The sequence below is a fragment of the Perca flavescens genome, chromosome 4 (assembly GCF_004354835.1).
Source record: "Perca flavescens isolate YP-PL-M2 chromosome 4, PFLA_1.0, whole genome shotgun sequence".
Taxonomy (NCBI): domain Eukaryota; kingdom Metazoa; phylum Chordata; class Actinopteri; order Perciformes; family Percidae; genus Perca; species Perca flavescens.
The window spans coordinates 27269931-27294551 of record NC_041334.1 but is presented as its reverse complement, the minus strand read 5'-3'; the positions used below and the strand labels follow the sequence as shown (position 1 = coordinate 27294551).

The 24621-nt window shown below is 38.0% G+C and overlaps 1 protein-coding gene across 18 annotated transcripts; it reads left to right on the top strand.

The window, feature by feature from the left end:
- The first annotated feature begins 1607 nt into the window (after positions 1-1607).
- znf740a (zinc finger protein 740a) lies at positions 1608-22831 on the top strand. Of its 18 annotated transcripts, none has more exons than XM_028574891.1 (21): positions 1610-2072; positions 4464-4626; positions 4791-4973; positions 6000-6146; positions 6831-6951; positions 7199-7282; positions 9402-9485; positions 11359-11442; positions 11942-12025; positions 12532-12615; positions 12925-13008; positions 13746-13829; positions 15712-15795; positions 16155-16238; positions 16641-16724; positions 17159-17242; positions 17872-17955; positions 18404-18487; positions 20226-20309; positions 20725-20843; positions 21553-22831. In XM_028574891.1, the coding sequence occupies exons 2-21, from the start codon at positions 4582-4584 to the stop codon at positions 21724-21726; spliced, it is 1965 nt and encodes a 654-aa protein (XP_028430692.1). In that variant the 5' UTR covers positions 1610-2072; positions 4464-4581; the 3' UTR covers positions 21727-22831. The 18 variants fall into 18 exon arrangements, with proteins under 18 accessions (XP_028430701.1, XP_028430706.1, XP_028430699.1 ...); XM_028574892.1 differs by having other exon boundaries at positions 4791-4994; positions 6000-6116; XM_028574890.1 differs by having other exon boundaries at positions 4791-4994.
- The last annotated feature ends 1790 nt before the right edge of the window (positions 22832-24621 follow it).

Below are 24621 nucleotides of genomic sequence, written 5' to 3'. Positions count from 1 at the left end.
AAGGGAGATCATGGCTTTAATTTGAAGAACTCAGTGAGAATCAAGGTTTCACTATCTCACAGCCAACCAAAGGAACACACGTATGTCCAGTTTTCTACATAACCTAGTGAAACAATACCTTTAGTTTCATGCCTAAACATAGAGATTCATACACAACATATGACAAAACATATTTAATTTTACTCAAAAAAATCATTGATGTTATTTTTAAACTGGAAAATGACTAATAAGGCTTGTTATATTACATGGTAGAGCTATTAACCTATTTTTACATATTTTTGACATTTGTAATAATTGTCCATTATTAGACTTCAATTATTGGCCAGCAATCAATCAAAGTTTTTCTTTTCTTGTTCCTAAAAATGATATTGAAATGCAAAGAACACAAAATCACTCATATTATTTTTCAGTCGGCTATAGCTACAGTGTTCTGACTATTTACATAAACCAATGGATTGTTGAAATGCTGACCTATAACATCTCGTGGAATTTTATGAGGACAAAATCATAATTTACTTCTAACGTGGCCATATTTTAAAGGTGTGATATGTAATACTGAGCTAGTGTTTAAAATTGTTACTGCAGTACACATTTAAAATACCGGAGAGAGTTGTCTCCCCCACCCCCTCTTTCCCAGACTCGAAGTTCACAGAGGTTGCCAGGCTGCTTCCATAGCTGTGCTAATGTTACAGCTGTAGCGAGCTGGGTTTACGTTTTTAAAGGTATATCTGGCAACCCAGCCTGGCAGTCAAACTGGGCAGTTGATAACAACACAATTCCGTCACGGAATGGAAATTTAAAAAGGAGAAAATACTGGCATTAGCATCGTTGTCAGAAAATATAGTATTTAAACTTATCATGTTTCCTTAATATCTAATGAGGCATTGGGGTAATTTGGGGATTTATTACAGTAAATATATTGGACCTTTAATGTTACTTGACGCACCGTACCTGGGGTGACAGCTTTCCCCATTGCAGCCCCCTCCCGCTGGAACTCCCTACCCATACAGATCAGTGACTGTACTGACCTGGACACATTCACAACACTAATCAAAACACACCTCTTCAGATTAGCTTTCCACATACAATAGTCTTACATTTCTCACCTGATAGTTACTGGTTTTATTGTTTTTAATTGCTTCTAATATGCTTGTTTTATGTGTTGGTTTTATTGCTTATCTGTTTTTAATGTGATATATGTGCTGGTTTTTACTGTGAAGTGTCTTTGAGTACCATGAAAAGCACTATATAAATAAAATGTATTATTATTATTATTATTATTATTATTATTATTATAAAATATACATTCAAGAAGCCTATTGCAGCGTTAAGGATATAAGATCATGATGTTTCCATATGATGAACTGACTTGCAATTATAGATATAGCCTAACCCTAACCCAATACCTGATTAGTTTCAGGTGCAACCCTATAGGCTACGCACAAAAAGAAAAAGAGCATAGTGCAGCTAACTCGCATAAAATAAACCAATACTGCATAGATATTTATCAATAGGCCTATGTCTGACGATGACGTCACCCTCCGTTTAAAGCCAGTTTGGGAGGAGCTATCATAATATTAAAGAGCTTTTAAGATTAAAAGATTCAGCGAGGGCAATAATAGCAGTCATATTGTATTAATAATATTTTTTAATTTGGCCCGAGGGGCACTTCAGACAACCAGGGCAAAGGGGCCGCGGATTGAGCCGCCAAAACTACCACAATATGTCTGCATATCCCTATTTTCTGTCATTTTAGTGTCCACTCCTTCCTTGTTATCTGCGTCTTTTCAGTCGTCGTCTGAATCTGCTACAGACACGCAAGCTACCCCACAACAACATTTAAAGGCGTAAGATCTTCCAACGATATAAAAATGCATTAACAAACAGATTTTGTCCGCACTTAAACCAACGCTCTCTGTCACTGGGAGCTGGTCAAAGAAGATGACCCTTTTCTCTTCGCTTGAGAAAGCTTTGCTGCTGTGTGGGGGAGAGAGAGGGGGTTACATCCTGTGGCGTTTCCTGTGTTTGTAAACTAGACGGTCTTGAAAACGTCGGGCGAGTGAAGCTGAAAGGTAGTTACATATTTCTAATTTTTTTCTTCGGTGCTCGGTGTATTTTGGCTGTGCATTCAATGGTCTTTGCTTTCATTTGTGAACATCCACGCTCGGAGATGGCAGCAAAAGGATTAACCTAATATTACAGCGTCAATGTTGGCCATTGCTAGCAGGCTAACAAACGTTAGCTTAATCATCGGGAGGGGGGAGTCACTGCAACGACGGCCATCACGAATGTCTTTATCGCTCAATCTTGTCTTGAAACAGTTGAGCTTTTGTCTTCTAGTATTATCATAGTGAAAAGATGTATTGATCCAGTATACACGATAGATACACTCATATGCTACGGAATCAAACCGATGAACAGGCGGGCTAAAACAAATGTTTCATTAACGTTACTAACATTTCAGTGGGCGAGGGCGCCAGCGAGCAGCTAACGTTAGCTGATGTTAGCCAGCTTGTTCAACATCAGCAAAACTAACGTACGGTTAGGGTGGTAGTGCGAAGGCCAGATCAGTCGGTGCTAAAAAATACATACATTTTTATGTTGAAAGCAACATTATGTTATAGGCATTTCCTTTGCTTGCAACCAACACAGCAGCCAATGCAATCTAGCTAACTATACGACGTGGCTTTGAAGTCTTTTAATTAGCGTTAGCCAATGTTAGCGCTAAGCTAGTTGTCTATTTTCTTAGCAGCGTTAGCTAGCTAGTTAATTGCACCGTAGCGTTAAGTATATCTCTGCCTATCGTTAACCTACCTATATGATGGAACACAAGCGTTCCCGTTAACTTGTGCCACCGTTGGAGAAAAGAACAAACCGAGCCAAAACGTTAAAAAGCCTTCACAAGACAGAGCAGTGTTTGTTTGAGTAACGTGTTAAACTGATGGTCTCCTCTTATCATACTTGTTAAAACCCAACCAAAATGTACGCTTACCCATTAGCATGGGTGCAGACCGTGCTTATATATATATATATATATATATATATATATATATATATATATATATATATATATATAAATAAATAACGTTACTGTTATATTTTACAGCCCAGTTAATACATGTTAGCTTTTGCATTCCCTTTCCACAGTAAATGTGGAATTACAAGCACTTCTCCTAGATATCTTACGAAGGTACTAGGCTTTTACTCTCAATATGTGTTTCCATTAAGCTAAACAGAATAATTGGCTATAGGAGATTTAACACGTTGCTTCCAAAGTTGTACTGTACGTTACATGGTAAAAGATGTAATAATTTCTTTATGGAATGAGTGCTCACAGCATTTATCAAATTATAACTCCTCCCCTTGCATTATTTACTTTTTTAGTCAACTACTCTTTGCCATATTCTATATTCTTTCAAAGCTAATCCTTTTCTATTCTTATGACTTTATATATGATTTTTTTAATGCATAAGTTTGATATCTTAACGTGCCAAAAGATCTTAGATTTAAGAATATTTTATACTAAAAATTGTCTAGCAATGGCTGTAGAGATATTTCCTCCAGATTCATCCGTTTTCTTATGTTTCTGTGTAGTCGCCTCTTGTCATTACATTTCAACGTGTTGACCCTCATGTCATACAAACAAGTACAAACTAACCTACTATACTACTTAATTTATACCCAGAACATTCAGGTGTGCTTTGTGGTTGGATTGTCAATATGCAGTTTACTGCTGTGCAAACAAGTGGAGAAATTTGAATTAGGACTAGTGGTAGCTAGGTAACTAGTGGGGGGTGGTTAGTGTTTGGTATCTATAACAGGTCCTAGATCCAAACTGATGCCAGATTTGTAAGAATAAATGTGCTTTTTGTTTCCACTTATTAATTTACTGAAAGCAACGTTTGCTTGTGCTTTTATCTGCTTCCATGGTCATGTATTCAGAATGGGATATGTATAGTTTTTACAACAGCTACCCCTTTCAAATATTGGTGAGCTCCACAAAACACAGTAGTGATACAGCAAAATGTTATCAGTAGGGTTGTAACGGTACACAGAACTCATGGTTTGGTTTATACCCTGGTTTGGGGGCGAGTTTGGTACAGCGGAAAAAACCCAAATACACAAGGATACATCACAGACGATGCAAGTGTCAAAGACACACAAAACCCTCTTGCTGGGTACAGAGCATTTTGTCCACCGGCAACGTTGGTATACTATTGTATATCCACTTTTACTATCGTTTAAAAAAAAAACAACAACACTGTCCCAAAAGGCAACAGGTCACGCTATAAAACTGAAAAGCATATATGAAATTGAATATACAAAATAAATCAAATTTTGTAAAAAAAAAAATTAATTACAATTGTAAAAACTTGTGCAGTAGGAGGAGTGTTACAATTCAGCGAGTGATGCTGTTGTCATTTAATGCTTGTCTGTTTCATCCACATCCTCCTCTTCCTCAGTTTAAATGCTAGATGAGTGAGGTGGGTGTGGCTTCCCACCAGCCCGACCATCCTGACTGACGGATCTCTGGATGACCTTGTCCCCACCCCTGTCCCTGCGCTCACATACACCACAGCAATGTCACATCTGCCCAGCAGCTCAGTCCGCGACCATATGAAATGGGTTTGTTTTGAGAACACCAAAGTGGTTACAAATAACTTTCCTTGCAGTTTTGTGTCACTCAGGATGTTGTCGTTGATGACTAGCTTGGCAAATGTTTTTGCAGACTGTTTTAAAATGTTTGACATAGTTGGTAAACTGTTAATCTTAATTATTTTTCTTTGCAGGCGGGGCTGCTTGGCTGCGAGGCTGTCCTCTCCAGCATGGCCCTGATGCAGGCCAGCTCCATGGCCGCTCCGCCCAAAAAAATGATGGCTCCACTTGGCCATGGACCACCGCAGAGAGAGGGACCTGATCGTGCTCCCCAGAGCCATATGATCCTCCCATCCGGAATGAGCTGTCCACCCCTGGTTAGGACCCACTTCGGAAATGTAGAGTGGAAATTGGGGTTATTTGTTATGCTTTTAATATTGTGAAGTGTGTAAACTTATAATCTTTATGAAAAATTTCAGTGTGGCATTGAAGGAAAAAAGTAAAAAGGTTATACATAACACTTTGGCTACACTGCATGCGTAACATATGCAGACCGTTCGTTGAGCGGATGTGCCATGGAATGTATCGTAACTACAGGCTACACCTGCAGTGCACACATGGCGTAGGATTGTGTGAGTCACAGGTGAGACAGTGAGCTTTTGCTTTGGGATTGTTGTTTCTTCAGTCTTTGGAGCCGGCACAGCGCTGTGAAATGTCAATCTGCTGTCCGCTGTTATCCAAGGACGCAGATGAGGGGGAAAAATAAATAAAAGCAGAAACTCTCAAAACAAAACTGCCAATACGCTCATTGACAGTCATTAAGTCATTTCCTGTATATTGGTAGTTTAATTTAAAAGAAATATAGCAACTTTATGATCCATTTCTGTGTAAAAGGGCTGCAACGCCTCGTGTAAAAAATATAAATAGAAGACTGTCCTATTTTTACGCTTGTAGAGCCAATCTCCGTGGCGCATACGCACCACTTACTTGCTACTCTGGTGCCCGGTGTCGCCAGTTTCATTGATTATAGTGGAAGAGTAGTGTTGGAGCATCCTCTCCGCATACGTTGTGCATGCAATGTAGCCGGCCCGTAGGGGCAAGTAGTTACATCTTTAGAAGCTCTACAATCCTGTTGACTTTAGTTTTTGTTTATTAAAATTTTGATTAGTTTCAGATGTACATAACCTTGCTCTAGACAGCACAGTATATGATTATTCCTCCATCAGAAATTATTTAAAAAATTAAATTAAATTGTGAAGCAAAATTTACAAACCCACACTATTTAACACTGGCTTCTTCAGCTGGCCACTGGAATCACTTCATTTTAGTCACGTTCAGATGTTCTGTTTTTAAAGGTTAGAGGTCTGAACTCAGGAAATAATTGACTTTTTCTGGCTCTGTAGCTTATCCGGAAGGAAGGTGAATTCCAAGCTCCCCGCCTGCTGGATGAGAAGGAGATGAGGGCCAACGAGGACATGCAGCAGAAAAAAAAGAACAGGAAATCAGTTACGCCCTGCAAAGTGAGAGAACAAGAAGGAAGGGGAGGGAAGGTCAGTGGCTGTAGTGGCTAAATAGGGAAGGGTCTCTCCATTTTCATTTTTCCTCATTACAAAAAATGCAAAGTTAGCTGTGTGCACACGTTTTTGTAAAACTCTAACTTTATTCAAGTGTGCCTCACTTGAGCGTTCATGTGAGCACATTTTGTTTGGGTGGGGGTGGGGGGAGGAGTTCAGGGAAGATGTGGAGGGGGTGGAGGATCTCTAGAGAGGAAAGAGGGGGAGGGGAGCAGAGTGGAGCAGAGCACAATAACTGCAGTTGTGTGCATAACAGGGGGAGCAGTAACATGAGGGCATTAGGCCATTAGAAGGTTTTGCATGGTATTTGTCAATTCAAATGTTAATCACATGTAGTTAAGAAAAAAAAACATACTTACATACTAAAGATGATTGGGGTTTTAGAAATCTTAAGCCATTTAAAAAGTGTACATGGAAAAAATAGTAATTCGTGCAAAGTCTTTAGAGTTAATATAAATCTTAGGCCTTACAGATATTGAAATTTCACAGGAATTTTAGGTTTTCATCAAGTTCTGACCAGTTGTGGGTGGGTATGTTTGACAGTTTAACTATACCATTGTGTTTGTGGTAAAATGCACTGGATCTGTTTGTATTCTTAGTGCACTGTTAAACAGGCATTTGAAACAAATGTTGAACCATTATTTTTGCTGTCCTCATTAGGGCACAGGTGGAGATGAGAATGGTCCATCATCCAAAGTGCAGAAAAACTTTATTTGTGATCACTGTTACGGAGCATTTAGAAGTGGATACCACCTGAAGAGACACATCCTCATTCATACAGGTAGGGGTCATGCTTAGAACAACTCAGGTTTACAGTTAAGCCAAAACAGCTTTTAATGCCTGATTAGATGAATCATTTGTTGAAAGAGGCCCTGAAAGTTTGAGTTGCAATGAATCTAGGAGTGTGCAGCAACTGTAAGGTTTTGCAATGGCCTGCTTAAAAACCTTGTTTGGTACTAGATTTTGCCTCACAGCTAACTGGTGGTATCTGTGGGGACTTTGACTAAAATTGGTGCTCTTCGGTTTAGGGGAGAAGCCGTATGCTTGTGCCGTATGTGACATGAGGTTTATTCAGCGTTACCACCTGGAGAGACACAGCCTCATTCACACGGGTATGCGTCCTTTAACCGTACCCATATTACATAAATCAGACTACATCTGTAGACTGTCACTTGAATCAATGGACAGATGCTCAGGGTTAATTTTGTCTGTGGACAGTAATTTCCAACAAAGCCACCCCTTTCCCCCCTCCCCCCAACACCAGGAAAAATGTACATAAGGCAGTGTAATAACAGTACGGTCCAATAGTCCTGAGTCCACTATAAAAAACTGTTGTTTCAAAATGTTCTTTTTCGGATGTCCATTATACCATACATTTTGACTGGCATCAGTAGAAATGTTTGCAGGATTTGAGAATCCATATTATTTTAGAGTATCCAAGAGATGTTTGAGGCAAATTCCTCCTTTTCTCCAGAATTCTAAGTGCTAAGAGCTCTGGTGTCTGTGGAGGGAGAAATTAGCCTCTCTTGTGACCATCATAAACTCTTTTTGCAAATTGAAACTTTGATTCGTCTGTAAAAAAAAAAAAAAAAAAAAAAAAAAAAACTTTCATCCGCATTTCATCTGTGATGCTTTGACTTTGTTTGGCTTGACCTGTTGTCGTTAAATTGTTTTTAACGAGTCAAATAGGAGGTTCTTTGTTCATTTGAATTTGTGGTTTTCATAGAAATGCTGTTGGGTCCTGTAGAGATGTCAGCTTGATACACTGGTCTTCACACGGTGTAGTCACTTTAAAGAGTAACTACTCAACCCAGGCTAATAATCCCGCTAGTCTGCTGCATGCTCTGTAAACACCTTGTGCAGATCAACATTTCACAATGCACTTTTAGGCAATGCTAGATTACAGCTGGCCGTGGTCACAAGTATAACAGATCACATCTGACTCCCCACGCTCTTCGACCATCCAACAAGCACTTGTGTTGAAGCCTACTGGTGGTAGCTTTATTCTTAAAGTCTGCCACATCTTGGTTGGGATGATTTGACTTTAGAAAATCTTTCCAGTGTGCAGTTCCTTTCAGTTCAGGAGCGGACCCAGACATTAAATCCAAGATGGCATCAAGCTATATTAATATACTGTTATCATTTCTGTCTAATTTGTGTCTCATTAAATCGTCGTACACAGTACTGTCCTACTTCTTTCTGTGGACGTGTTGCTGCGGTGTTTGTACGTGCAAAATACAGCGTAATGCATCAACTGGTATGGTTGACCTGGCTAGAAATAGATTTGCTGGTAGAGCAAGCACAACAAAAGGGTTCCTTGCGGCGTCCATCTTGGTTTTTCGACTTGTATTGGAACACAGTCATTCCCAGTTCCACAGTTTTACTACCTGAGAACCACTTGTTTTAAAACAAAACAACATTCAAACAATGTTGAATGAAAATTAAATGAAAGTATGTCATGGTTAAAACTCAATGTTAAAGCACTAGTAAGGCGACCATATCATTTTGTCAACCTATGGTATTCTCTGTTGAAAAACCAAAGTAATTCTCACTATGCAATAATAATTGTGCTCCTTTTTGAATGTTCAGATTTTTGTGACTTTTCTGTATGCATGTCTTGCATCACTACTAAATAAGATATTATTGAAACAACTGAGAAAAACATTGTATCAATTATAGTACACAATGATCACAACAAACTGTAAACAAGACTTTTTGATAGTGGACTCAAACTTGTGGACCCTAGTGTGAAAGCCTCAAAGCACAGGCCGCAAAAAACATGCAAGATTTATTTGTTTTAGAAATTTCAGTATGTAATTATTACTTAGTGAAAGTAACTGCATGGACATCAAAGGACTATGTTCTTAATTGTTTATATAAACTGAAAATTGAGGACTTTAGTTTAAAACATTTGCATAGTGTGATATTTGCGTTGCACCCTTTCACACAATTCTTTGTTTTTCATTGTTTAAGAAGTATGCACTGTGGGTAAGTCAACTTCCAACCTAATCGTTTTTCAAAGTCGGTGACTACTGCCACAGCATTCACCAAAAGAAATGCATCAATGGTAAACTAATATTGACCCAGTAGCTTGAGTAAGCAGTTGCTGTTTGTGGCAATACTGCATCTGTTCTTTGTTTTCCACATAATACATTTTCTGATTTTTCTTTTGCACATTTTCGCTTATTTAATAGACTGAATAGCTAATAATGTTATGCTCTGTGTGTGTAGGGGTGAAGCCGTACGCTTGTTCCATGTGTGACATGAGGTTTTTCCAGCGTTACCACCTGGAGAGACACAGACTCACTCATACGGGTATGCGTCCATTTACCGTACCCAGTTCAAGTTAAGAAACTTTCTTTAATCGGGTAGTCTTATTGAGATAAATATTTCTCATTAAAGAGAAGCGTGCGAACAAAAACATACACAGTCTGAACAACCCTACAAACAACATATAAGCAAACCTGCAGACCCAAAACAACCTTTTAGGAGTTAATCAGGAAAACCTCTTCAGTGAAGCATCCAACAGTGACCTTTATATATTGGACTGATATGTTGACCTTTTTAAGTGCAACAGAATGTTTAAACAGTCCTGTAGTATTACATTTGGCATATTATAAAAAGGTTATTCCTTACCCAATATTGAGCGATCCTAATCTGTTCAGAGTAAAAAATATCTAGTACACTGAACTATAAGCGAAATAGTAACCGCAACCCATAAAAATAGTAATACATATACAGTATAATCCAATCTAATACAAAAAGCCCTGCAATAAATCCTACTGTTAAGAATGGTATACATATTTTGTTGAAATGGGTGGACAAAATATTTAAAACTCTTTTGCAGTCCATCTGCAGTTGAATTACTGCAGGGTTGAATCAACACCTCCCTCACACAGAATGGCTTGCTGTTGATGATGTCCAAAATTGGCCATTTAATGGCATTTATTGTAATGCACTGTATGAATAGATGTAAGTAAACACCTGACATGAACTAAAAATAGCTCCTGTGGACCCCTCAAAGTGTACTTATCCCTCTTGTACCATTGCTGCTCAACAAAATAAAATTATATATATTTTTTTTTTTTTTTATTATCTGAGGACTGGTGCTTATTGTGCTAGCAGAGCTGAAGACATGCATCTAGATGTTTATACACTGTACATAGTAGTATACGTTAGTTAGTCAACTATTACCGGGGTCATGCATGCATGTATGTCATTGCCACAGTATAAGATATGGGGCTGATTTGTCACAATGTATTTAGGACAAAAATGTAACTTTGTGGATGCACAACATTTTTCAGGAGACTATCTTATTCAGTCATTTGGGGAATCTGGTTGTTCATGGCTTTACTAGAAAGTTAGAATTTGGAAATAAATTGATTATTTTCAGTTAATATTTTTGCACTGTGTAACAGTTTGAGTTAATGCCCTCCTGCCTGAGCCATATTAAAGTAGCTGGTTAACTTAGGCCATGGTATATTATGGGAATAGTCCTTTGATGTCCACACTTAATTTACATGAAGATTAATGGCTACACAACTCATGTGTCTTAGCTGTAATTGCCTGGCTTTTTAAATTAATATTTGTATTGTATAGTAGCACAGTTGCTTATACAAGTGCTTCTGCTGTAAATTTTTGGTGGAGATCAGATTGGAAGCTTTTGGAAGTTGAGGCAGCTCATGAGAGCTAGAAAAGAAGCAAGCTTGTAACACTTCAAAGCAACAAACACTGTCACGCCACCATAAATTGAATTAATGTGCCTATATAGATGCTAAACCGATTTCAAGTTGCAACAAACATGCTTACCACAATGCTAAAACATGTCGACACTCGTAATAGTGAATGGTGGAGAAGTGTGCTGATGGTTCGGCTTCAGCTGGCCAGTATGATCACCGTCTTAGATGTTTCTTAGCTATCTTGCTGCTGACTCGCGTGTCTTGTTTTAAATTTGCTTGGCTTATATACTGTTGCTGCTTTTTTTTTTTTATATTGTACTCCAGATTATGTATAGATTCTCAGAGGACACTTTTACTAATTAGAAGTAAAACAAATCATCCATTGGCATGAAACTTGATTGGAATGTGTAATGTCTGCCAGGCTCTAGAGATTTAATGCCTGTGAATGATGCTTCCCCTTGATGCTTAAGGAACGTCTTAGCTAATATGTTGATACTTTGTGTATATAGGGGTGAAGCCGTACGCTTGCTCCATGTGTGACATGAGGTTCTTCCAACGTTACCATCTGGCAAGACACAGCCTCACTCATACTGGTATGCATCCGCTTACCGTAGCTAATTAGGTAGTGGTGTTTTAGAAGTGCCTTAACTTTTCAATTCATAGCAGTGTAAACAGAGATTAAGGGTCTAAAATGACTACCAGTTTCAAATATTCACATATTCAATAACATGATGTATCCAGACATGTATGGTAAAATATAAAACCTACCATTTTTAGCTATTGATGTAAATACATGCATACAGTTGGACACCTAAATGTACACAACTTCAGCTTTTCCCCTGCTGAATGCTCTACTTTGTTCTGTGCAGTAATGTCTTCATTACTCCTAATTTTTTAAAGATTGTTTGATTGAAATGACCCACACATGGTCTCAAAACGCATAACCATGTACTGCAAAACAAGCATTTGTTTCTCAGGCTGATGTTATAATGTGTAGAAGCAATAGAAGAGTCATTCTAAGGGAAGAGTTGATGGTTATGACTTATTTTTTTCTGTTTCTAGCTTATAATTACATACTTTTTATCTGTATAGGGGTGAAGCCATACGCTTGCTCCATGTGTGACATGAGATTTTTCCAACGCTACCACTTGGCAAGGCACAGCCTCACTCACACGGGTATGGGTTTGCCCTTCTTTGCTACATTACAGCCCAAATACCCAGTTTACTGAAGCTTGTCTGTCCTTTTGTTTATAGAATGACTTTAGTCTGGTATTTATAATAACAAGCATCCAGCCATTTTAACTATTGGGGCATGCTGGAGGAGTGCATTTCAGTTTTTGCCTTACCCCTTTAGGGCTCTTTTTTTGGACAGGCTTTCCCAAGTTAACTCTATTGGTACTTAACTGCAGTGCCTGTAAATTACACCTTGACTTGCGTCAAGTCTTTTTTGAATTTGCAATGCATGTCGGCATTGAAAAACTGCACTGAGTTAAGCAATAAGACATTTTCTTTGAGGTCCCTTTGACTCGCATGTCGACAGATTAGAAAATGTTAGCTGAATGCATTTAGTGTTGCATCATACTGGTGCTACTGCTTGTGACATGTCTGGAAAGCTAATTTAAGTGAGTGTGTCCTTTTCAGTTTCTTGTGTTTTTTACAAAATATTTGCTCTGTGTGTGCAGGGGTGAAGCCATATGCTTGCTCCATGTGTGATATGAGATTTTTCCAGAGATACCACCTGGCAAGACACACTCTCACCCATACGGGTATTGGTTTAATTTATCCCTTTCACTTGACAGTATCAGGGTTTGTAGATATTTGATATAATTCCTGATTATGAAAGGTTAAAGTTTAAGCACTAGTAGATGTTTTCTGGTGTACTTATTGTATTTGCTAACTGCTTTTCGAATTGTCATGACACATTTTATGTCTGGTATGTATAGAGACTAGTTGGCCAAGAAAATAAATGAGACCTTGTAATGACATAACATTGAGTAGTGTATGTAAGATGACCTATTTTTGTTTACATGGTTCATGAGAACACTTTTCTAAAGTTTGGTACTGTATGCGTTTAGGGGTGAAGCCATACGCTTGCTCCATGTGTGACATGAGGTTCTTCCAGCGTTACCATTTGGCAAGACACAGCCTCACTCATACTGGTATGCTTGAATTATTTGTTCCCCTTTCACTTTGAAACCTTTCATATAAACAACCTACACGTTTTTATTGATAAGTCCCTCTATATACAATACCATAATTATGCCATTGTTAATAAATTAATTTCCCTTTCTAAAAAATGTTTAATAGAATTTGTAGGCTTTGTTGGAAAACTGTCCACTGAAAAAGTGACTCTCTGTCAGTTACCTTGTATTCTGATTAACACTGTAATGGTACTATTGCATGTGTATTGTTGAGTACTATGTTGCATATCCAATGAAAGGCACATTACACTAAAAAGTATTTTAAATGCAGCATCAATCTAAAATATCAAGAGAAAGAGGCTATGTTTCTTAATATTTTTATTAGGCAAATACAAGAATGTTTGCCCTCACGGAATAGTGAAATGGTGCATCGTAAACATGGGCTAACTTAAAAAAGCTTCAACATGAAATGTAAAATGGCTTTTTCACCACCATCAACAGTTTGTTTGCAGGATGACAGAATGACTCAAGCTGGTCCAAACTGCAACATGTAAGGCCTTGGTGATGCACCTTAGCTCTTGATGTCTGCAGGTTCTTAAACTCTTTTTCGTGTAATGTCTCTGATGGATTTTTTTTCTGTAATTAAGCATGCAATGGAAGCTGAAAGCATTTTATTATGTCCTTTTTTAAATATTGTTGTTCATGAACTTCATCAGTGCATTGTAATGCATCTAACATCCTTGTGCTCTGTTTAGGGGTGAAGCCGTATGCTTGTACCATGTGTGACATGAGGTTTATACAACGTTACCAACTGGAGAGACACAGTCTTACTCATACGGGTATGTTCTCATTTTTTTAAATCTTGACCGTCTCTTTTTCTGACTTTAGTCATGCATGCACTCCACATTAATGTTTACATGGCTGCTTCAAACTCGAGTTTGTATTGCTTTCTGTCGCTGCATTGACAAGTGCTAATGTTTCATACAGCATCTACAAAGAGCTTTATAAGCACCTGCATTACAGAACCTCTTCCCATACTATGTATATGAAATGACATGATGACCCTGTAGCAAAAATGCCAACACTGTTTGGTTTGTAGTTTTAGTCCACTATTTTGCTTAAAACTGAATTGTGTTTAAATCCTAGATGTGTGCAACCAAAATAAAATTACATTACTGAGAGGATTCCTTTTTCAAATATTTTTATTCTACTTTGACTTGATGCAGCATGGACTTCACAATCAGTCCAAAAGCTGGATCGGTCTTGTGAAAATATAGACAGGTTAAAATATTGATTGACTTTTTTTTTTTTTTTTAAAAACCAGATTCTCATAAATGCATGAAATGCCTAATGGCTAAGAAAGGGCATTTGAAAATATTTCCTATTATATTTCCTATATTGTCTGTGGCTTGCAGAGTTATGGACATCACTGCACATTATGATCTCTTTTTGATAAGTCAATTAGAATAGAAAAGTCCATTCCCTCGTCTTAAAAGGCGATAGTCGCATTATTAATACACATTAAAGTTGTGTGAGGAAAGGTCAAACTGTGCCAAAGAAGTGTATCATCTAGAATTCAAAAATGGCAAGACCTGTAAAAACTGGGTCAAGGAAGGCGCCTACCTTGAAGCAGCTGCAGGCACCTGCAGGAAAACATAGAGCTGATCAATTATAGATTTCTGCATTTGTGCAACTAAAGAAACAGGAACCAGATAGGTGGCTGTAGCTCCTAGTATAAACGGCTCAATTCATTTTGGAACATTTGATCGAAATTGCTATCACATTCTGAATGAGTATGCTGTAATGTGGCCTAGTGGGGGGGTAGACCTGTAGCGGGAAAACACTGTGGGCTTTCAGTTGATAGAACTGGGACTTTATATTTAGGCTAAAATTCTTATTAATTTTACCCAGCTTAATCATTATGTCATTTCACATTCAAAGTGACGGGGAGGAAATACCATATCATCCTCTGTTATGAAGATTTAAGTTTCGTTGTCTGTCAGTCTGCTTTTACAGTACAGTTTTTAAATTTGAAGATAGAGCAGAGTTAATTGTTTATTTTTGCTTATATCACAAGCTAAGTTTTGTATGATGGTTTTCAGAGCAGTTTTCCGTTAATGTAAAACAGTTTTTTAGTTAAAGTAAGACCTGCTTTGCAAACGACTGTCCAATCTTAATGTGTTATGCATAGTTGTTTACCAACTGCCTAAAATTGTCTAACCTCTGTGATCAGCGTCACAAAAATTCAAGTATTTACGTTACCAATCCAATTCCAGAAATCTGTATGCGGTCTGTTGAAATTATATAAACTCAAGCACCTATTGGCATCGTGTGGAAAATCTTGCTATTGTGTTAGTTCAAATGTGCCCACTAGGGACTTTGGTTTCGCCTCCATACATTTAATCGTCATTTTGTAGGTTTTTAGGTTTCAAAATAAGTTTAGCTTATTTAGCTTTCTACACAGGATACTTTAAATTCCCCCAATTTTTTTTAATTCAAATTTTCACATGAGACCAGTAGCAGTTACAGTTGAACTTAAATCACATGTAAAAATGTCATTTCCAATTGGAATAGCCGATATTTGAAGCATACTGGAATTTCCAGTGTGAACAAAGCGCTGATAAGTGCAACCAAACTTTACTAAGCAATTAGTAAAGTTTAACGTCGATTATTTTTGGCAGTTGAGTGTTTTATGCTAAAGTTGGTACTTTGTGTGTATAGGGGTGAAGCCGTACGCTTGCACCATGTGTGACAAGAGGTTTTTTCAGCGCTACCACCTGGCAAGACACAGCCTCACTCATATGGGTATGCGTCAGCCAATCTTAATCCAGTCACAAGATTAGGATGCTTCAAACCTGTATGCTTGATCTAGTCTCATATCTGTATTTATACACAAATTATTCAAGTGTAATGGCAGATGACATCATCTCATGTGTTGTGTTAGTGGGTATTCGATCCTTTCTGGGTATTTTGTAATTTGAAACGAGCATCTTATTATAGCCTAATGTTCCTTTTTTTTTGTCAGTAATTTCAGAGAAATGACATTGGTTATTAACCACCGATATCAATTTAGTCCAGAAGTTTATAAAATAGGATTACAGATTTATATTATTTATCCTGGTGGCAGAGACACAAAAATAATTCTCTTGATGCTCTGCGTTTAGGTGTGAAACCTTATGCTTGCACCATGTGTGACATGAAGTTTTTTCAGCGTTACCACCTGGCGAGACACAGCCTCACTCATACGGGTATGGGTCCGTGCACCGTGCCCATGACATTTACTGTTAGAAATCAGTGTGGACATTCAATTTTGTTATCTCACTTCAGACATACGCCTGTTACATATAAGGGAAATGTCAATGTTGAGTATGAAGTTTTAGCAAGGTTTCCTAGTCTGTTGATGTTAGACATTATCAGTTAAGCAGGATAACCGCAAATAATAGTTTTTTTTTTTTTTTTTTTTTTTTTTTGTAATGTCTGTTGGTAACTACAAAATTATGAAATGGATAAAAGCATTTTGAAGAAAATATTTGTGTTTTTGCATGAATTGGCAATTGTGTGGTTAATAACCAATAGTGTATATATTAATTCCTGAATTTAAAAAATGAAAAGTGAGGCAAAGTAATATAATATTGCTACTTTGCATTTAGGTGTGAAACCTTATGCTTGCACCATGTGTGACAAGAGGTTTTTTCAGCGCTACCACCTGGCGAGACACAGCCTCACTCATATGGGTATGCGTCCGCCCACCTTACCCATGTCACTGAGATTAGGCTGCAATTATGTTAGATACAGAGTCACCCATCTGAGGTAGTTATCAGTACTCTTTTAAACAATTTCTTTATCAAGCCTACCCTACATTATGTGTTATGCAACATTAAAGCAACTCTTAATGTGTAAAGAAATACAGGACTGCAACATCATCAGCTCATGTGATGTGTTAAGTTGTGGATTTGAGAATTGGTTCATACAGTTTGATATATTCTTTATTGGATTTGGAGGAAAAGCCTGATTTCATTTCCTAAAAAGGACATTTCAAAACAATTGAAAAACAGTGGTTAACAACCCATCAATTCTGAATAGATAGTTCAAGTATATTGCTTATTGATGGATTGTGAACACAAAAAAAATAAAGTCTGAAAATAATACCATAATGCTCTGCGTTTAGGTGTGAAACCTTTTGCTTGCACCATGTGTGACATGAGGTTTGTTCAGCGTTACCACCTGGCGAGACACAGCCTCACTCATACGGGTATGCGTCAGTGCACCTGCCCTTCTCACATTTTGTAGGCCATTATCACATAATCTTTATTGTGCTAATAGCAGCGTTAACAGGTTCAACACAGATGTCTCATTTTAGTAGCACATTTGGCCCCATCCTGTGCTTTTAAAATTGTTTGCCTTTTTGCTTACCACAGTTTTTTTCAGAAAATGATCTTACTTCATCAGCTCTTCAGTAATAGACACAATCACTAGTGGTGAAATGCTCAATTGCTTAAAATGTATGCATTGAAATGTGCTTTTAAAGAGACCGATAAAACAAAATACTCCGTTAATCATTAGCGTGATTTAAATCCGACTTTAATCAAAAAGCTGTAAACATGAGGCACACAAAGGTAAAGGCATTGCTTGCAGTGCTGACTGTAATTGTAATTCTTTAGAATACAGTTGGCAGAATAAAAATCATTTTGATTGGTGATCTAGCTAAAATGGTTAGTTGTATTGTTGCCCTATTGTTTGTTGGAAATTAAGTGTTACTTGAAGGAAACATTTTTTGTTTTTGCATGAATTGGCAAATGTGTGGTTAATAACCAATACCTTAAGTATTTATTCGTAAATAATGGAATTTGAGGTATTGTAATATTGCTACTTTGCATTTAGGTGTGAAACCTTATGCTTGCACCATGTGTGAAAAGAGGTTTTTTCAGCGCTACCACCTGGCGAGACACAGCCTCACTCATATGGGTATGCGTCCGCCCACCTTACCCATGTCACTGAGATTAGACTGTAACTACATTACGTTAGATAGCGGGTCAGCTGTCTCAAGCAATTACTATTATTATTCTGTAAAAGTAACCAGTTGTACATTTGTCTTGATCAATCTATCTTTCATTATGTGTGTAAATGCAACATTTAAAGCAAGTCTCCACATCTAAGTAAATAAATAGAGGACTGTGACATCATCAGCTCATGTGATGTGTTTAGTTGTGGATTTGAAATTTGATTGACAGTTTGATGTATTCTTTATTGGATTTGGAGAAAAAACAAAAACTGAACATGCATTCTTTTTAGGAAAATTTCACATAGCAAGTGAAAAGTGGTTAACAACCCATCAATTGTAAATGGATGTTTTAAAATACAGCACTGATTTGATAGATTGTGTGAAAATAATATATTGATGCTCTGCATTTAGGTGTGAAACCTTTTGCTTGCACCATGTGTGACATGAGGTTTGTTCAGCGCTACCACCTGGCGAGACACAGCCTCACTCATACGGGTATGGGTCCGTGCACCTGCCCCTTCTCACACTATAGATCACCATTTACTCTTTATAGTGCTAAAATAAGGGTTACCTTTGTGTGGTTACACAAATAGTCAGAACATATGTTTGGTATGTAGGTGCTCAGGTTAGTAGGACATTTCAATTACTAGTATTTACTCTTTATCTCACATTACCTATACTTTACCTAAAAATTAAACATTGCCTTCCAGAATTGCTGGCGGTTTGTGTAAATCTCTTGTGTTAAAAACTCGGTTGAGCTAGATTTGTTGTCTTTGTAAGAAAAAACGCATGTTAATACATTAGGCGCAGGCATAAATGCAATCTGTACACCATGACAACATTCTTGAGAAAAAAAATCCACCTAGCAAGTTAAAAAGGTCACTTTACTCGCTGTCTTTCTGCTAGCTTAAGCAAACCCAGCAAAAGCTACAAATGGTAGTAAAAGCTAGTAAATCATGACAAGCCCGCCTAACTAATTTGCATATTGATATATTGATCACAATTTAGGGACAAGTGAGACCATCACATGTTAATACCAGGTGTAAATGGGCCCATGTGTTTGATTTTTACACAATGTGTTAGGTTAGGTTCAGTTCACTGTTGAGCAATCCTAAAAGCTTTTTTTGTTTATCTGCCTTTTGAATTAATTTGTACTACGTACACAGTAATACTGGAGGGCAATTCAAGAACTATAATGTGGATGCAAAGGATTGAGTATGTTGTCTTTTAGCTAGGGTTACATTTTTAAATGATTCAGACTACAATTCCAGTTGTGAATTCAGGTTCTTATTAAGTTCTAGTTGCAATTCTTAGCATAATTTTTAGCAAGCAATTAAGTAAGGAATCAGAAAATATGTTGAAAGGAAAAAAAAAACACCTTCCCAGCACATTTGGGCTGATATTTTCAATGTTTTAGTGATTTATTTTTGGTTGAAAGGTGAGAAAATAAATATCCTGTCTTTTGTCATAGATACAGAAGTGCAATAGCTCACAGCTTTGCTCTCAGAAGTCAATAAGCATAACTGAAAAGCACAACTCCACAAATCCACAGTTCTTTTAAATCCGAATGGGTTCTTGGAACCTAACCTTACTAAAACATTCTGTGTACTGCTGTGTCACCTAGAAATCAATCTGAAAGAGTACTCCTAAATACTACTCATTTTGTATTTATGTTAGCATTTGATTGCGTCATAAGTCTTTTGAGAAAAAATAAATCTTTGTTTACCCTTTAAAAGTAGATGATGTCTTTTAGGAAACGTAACATCCAGTATTAACAGGTTCAAATTCAAACTCAAAATGTTAAATCATTACTGCTTATTATATGTTCATATTTTTGTGCTGTAAATAAAGGCTTAATAGCTTTAAGGTGAGAGGATGCTGAAATAGTTGTTGCAGTGTCAAGGGAGGGTGCTACTGATGTTTATTCAGACAAAGCATACATTAAATAAATGTGACAAGATTTTGGTGTTTTTGCTTTAAACCTGGCATGTCTAACTCCACGTTATGTTAAAATCTGACTTAACTCTATTCAGTTTAAATAATGATCTTAGTTGCATGTATGAATATTTCAACATATTTTCCAAATAAAAAAAAAAAATTAAATGCACATTACATACAAAGAAATTAGCTATTATCTCTGTTAATATTTTAGCGATAGTGCTAGTTTGAGCTTGAAAGTTGTATTTCATGCACTTGTGGGTGGTAGGGCTAATGTATTGCTCTGTGTGTGTAGGGGTGAAGCCGTATGCTTGTTCCATGTGTGACATGAGGTTTATTCAGCGTAACCACCTGGAGAGACACAGCCTCACTCATACGGGTATGCGTTCTTTTACCGTACCCTTATTACTGAGAGAGGCTCTGGCGCTTCCAACAGAACGGAGTCACAACAAACTCGAGTTTGGATTGTCAAGTCATTTGATGGGATGTTGAACCAGCCTCAAAATACTCGCCCCAGTTTTTGGGGCCACTATGTTGCGTAGATCTGGGCCATGAAAACACAAAATTCCACTCTGATCTACACATAATGAGTTGATGACAAGGCCTTTTTAAGAATATCCAATTTTCAGGTGCTGAAACCACACTGTTGAAATTTACTGATAGGGCAATTTTCCCCTTAACTTTTTTTTAAGTGTTGGAAATAGTTTGCAAATAAAGATTAGTATGTGAAAACAGTTTGTTTGTACGAGACGCTAAAATAGATTCATTGACTGTGTATTTGTGTGCTCTTTCAGGAGAGAAGCCATTTGCTTGTGACATGTGTGATATGAGGTTTATCCAGCGCTACCACCTTGAGAGACACAAGCGTGTCCATAGTGGGGAGAAGCCTTACCAGTGTGAACGGTGCCAGCAGGTATGCACAAATGTTAACAAAGCAAAGTTATCCAAATGTTATACTTATGGTATTCATGTTTGATTTTCATTCTTTGTGTCACATTCGGAAGTGTTAAAGGTCCCATGGCATGAAAATGTCACTTTGAGATTTTTTAACAATGTGTTCCCCCAGCCTGCCTATGGTCCCCGAGTGGCTAGAAATGGCGATAGGTGTAAACCGAGCCCTGGGTATCCTGCTCTGCCTTTGAGAAAATGAAAGCTCAGATGGGCCGATCTGGAATCTTCTCCTTATGAGGTCATAAGGAGAGAGGTTACCTCCCCTTTCTCTGCTTTTCCCACCCAGAGAATTTGGCCCCCCCATTAGAGAGAGACATCATGGCTTTCAAACGAGCAAAGTGGCAGTTGGTCAAGGCCACCCCCCCCCCCCACACACACACACACACACACACACACACACACACACACACACAGAGAAATGGCACATATTAAGGAAAGCTCATTGTGGGACTGGCTCTAGTGGCTGTAATTCTGCACCAAGGCTGAATTTTGGGACAGAGACTTCAGATACAGTATTAGGGGACCACTAAGGTCTATATAAAAGCCTCCAAAGAGCACCATGTCATGGGACCTTTTTAAATGTGCAATATGAAGACACGCACACACACACACTTACTTGAATCACTAATTACTTGAAATTACTAACTAATGTCCAATTTGTGTGCTTTAAGAACTTTTCACGGACAGACCGGCTATTGCGGCATCGGCGGTTGTGTCAGGGTCGCGGCGTAGCCAAAGTAGAGAACCAGCCGTGCTGCGAACCACGCCCATACCCCCAAGAACCCCCGCCCGCACCCCAAACCTGGAGTCCCCTGCACCCCCCTCCAGGCCGACTGGCGGTTTGACATTCCACCTTCTGTACATCCACAACACCGCCGAGCCGGGACAAGCCACAGGGTTTCTTCTTCTCAGCTCTGTGCTGAGTGACGCCACGCTCTAGCACAGACTGATCTTGCAGCTCTAGTCCTGGGATTACTAACGACAGAGGGACATTTGTGTTTTTTTCTTTTGTTGACTTTTTACGGTTTCCTTTACCTTCCTGTTTTTTGTTAAAGACGAGACTTTTCTGTGATGAACAGTGGTCCTGTTTTGTACTTAATCTATTTGATTTTTGAAAAAAAAGGTTTTTATTGTTCAAATATATCTGCATTTGGTGGTACTCGGGAAGGGCAATGGGTATTGTTGATCCTGATGTGTTAGCAACAAAATGGGATGAAGTTGTGAGAGAAAAGTATTTGAGCTTCTTTCTAATTGTTCCTCATATGGCCCATTTTGACTCAAAAAGATTCTCACTTAGGTCAGAATTAATAAAACTGAACTTTCCTTCCAGGTGAAGCAAGGAAACCACTCTGTGACATCTCATGGAGGACAGATCCTGCTCGCCATTGTCACTTACGTAGTGCTCAGCATTACGACATTTCAGTGACAGCAGTATCTGGTCGAAATATAATTTGAACTATAGGATTTCCCTGACTTTATCAACTTAGGAGGTACAATTTTATTGATTACTTTGTGTAAATAATTGAAAATGTTTTATTATTGTTTCACTATGGGACTTAAGTGGTGAGTGTTTTTTGTGCACAAAATGGGCCAAAAACAAACTCGTTAGAAATGGGTTCAAATACGGTCTTCTTCCATCGTTTCAGTGAAATCATAAGGAAACCTGAGTAACTTGTGTGTTTATTAAAAAAAAAAAAGTAATATCAGACCGCGCTTCATAACTGTAAACCAGGACTTCCAAGAAGTGGATGATGAGAGGGGCAGCCTGCAGTTGACTGGCTCTGTGTACGACATGAGGCTGGGTCACAGGAGTATCACCTGTGGATCTCACGTTCTGTGACGTGCTGATGACTCAGGAAAGGGCACAGGATGGCAGCCTTGGCAAGTCGTCCTCCGACACTTAACAGAGAGTTATTGCAAGTTCAGCTGTGTATGTACACAGTTTGTATACGCAGAGATCCCCAGTACGTAACAGAAAAGTGTCTCTCCTTGCTCTGTCCATAGATTCTGGTCTAAAATGGCACAGGTTGGCCACTTGAAGTCCCATTATGTTGTTTGTACAGATACTCTCATTGTGAGATTATCGGGGGTTTACAAAATCTTGTGGCCTTAGTGTGTATCTCTTTTTTTTTTTTTTTTTTGCCTTTTTTTTTTTTGCCTTTTTCTCTCAACAGTTTATTATTGTGGATCAGACGTATTTAAGACGAGACGGCCTTTCATCATCATGTTTTTTTTTTTTTTTTTTTTCTTTTTTTTCCTAAAGCTGTCATGGTTACAGAATGTTGATGGCTTCAGTGGCGCTAAAACAGACTGTGTTCTCCTGTCGAGAGAGGTTGTCTTTTCATGATGATAAATAATATTTTGGGTCATTGTTACGGATTACAGTGTAACACAGTATGTGAAGCCCCCCCCCCCGGCAGTTTGACAGTCCTTGTGAGAAGTCTAGTGCTAAATTGTTTCCCACTGCAGTGCTATGGCTGGTCGCACACCATGGCAGAATCAACACTTGCTTGACTCTACTACACACTAACAATTGCCTTTTTTTTATCCAAATATTATGTGGTTGGTGTGTAATAATGGGTGTCTGTCATGTCCTTGGGTTTAGCCTTAAGTAAGTGCGGATACACAAATAATCATTGTAGTACTAAATGATACTGTAACAAACCATTTCTTTTACATATGATGAACTTTGATCGTACTGTGTGAAAGTCTTTGACGGGCAGACAGCAAAGAAGCGGGTTGACCACTTTGCTGCCTGTGGAAAAAGTTTCTCAAACTTGATCCTTTCGGTGACTGGTGAGCTAATGATTGCATTGTCCTAACTGTTCTGTTGAAGCCAGAAATGTAAGTGCTAGGTGAGAGGATTTGGCTGAACATACATGTACATATCTAGACATTACAACTGCTCTTTGATGTCGGAGCAAGTAACAAAACCCATCATGGTTGATTTCAGGGGACGAGAGAACGTTTTTAATTTTTTTTCTTCTGTTCTTGTTTTTTAATTTTTTTTTAATGTTAAAGGTCCAGGTAAGCTTCAGTGAATGTGGAGATGGAATCCCAGAGTGCATTATCTGGGGTCTGATTTCTAGGAGCAGATTACGGAGTTCAGTAATATTTTACCAAAAGTATTATTGGGGAAAATTAGGAAAGGAAAGGTCCATTGATATCAAGGCAAAGTTGTGCGACGGTTTAAGTGTACAGAGATGGGATTCAGTTTGTGTGTTTTGATAAGATTAACTAAAACCCAGTGGCAGCAAAGGCGGCAAGTTTGAGAAATACATTAATTTTCTCTGGAAAGACTATTGCAAATGTGGAAGGGATACTGCTTCTGCGAGCACGTACTGAAATGGCTGAAGGGCAATACGTTATATAGTTGACATCACTTGTTAATACCTTTTTGTCTTTTTTATTGTTTTTAGTATTATCAATCTCATTGTTAAAATGCAATAGAGTCCTTGAGTCGCAGGTCATTTGTTTATAAGATTGAGGTTTAATTTTTCAGGCAGATATTTGTCTGAGAATTTCTCATAACATTTGGATTGTTTCGAGGACCTTTTTTATTCTGATGAAATTGTAAACACTGGAGTGAAAGGAAAAAAAAAAAAAAGACGGATGGATATTTTTTTTCTCCTTCAGACTGTGCTAGATTTTAGGTTTTAGACCAAGCCTATTTCTCCTCAACTTGACACAGAAGGTGGACAGAACAATTTGGATCAGTACAGTTGAGAGCCCAGTATGTT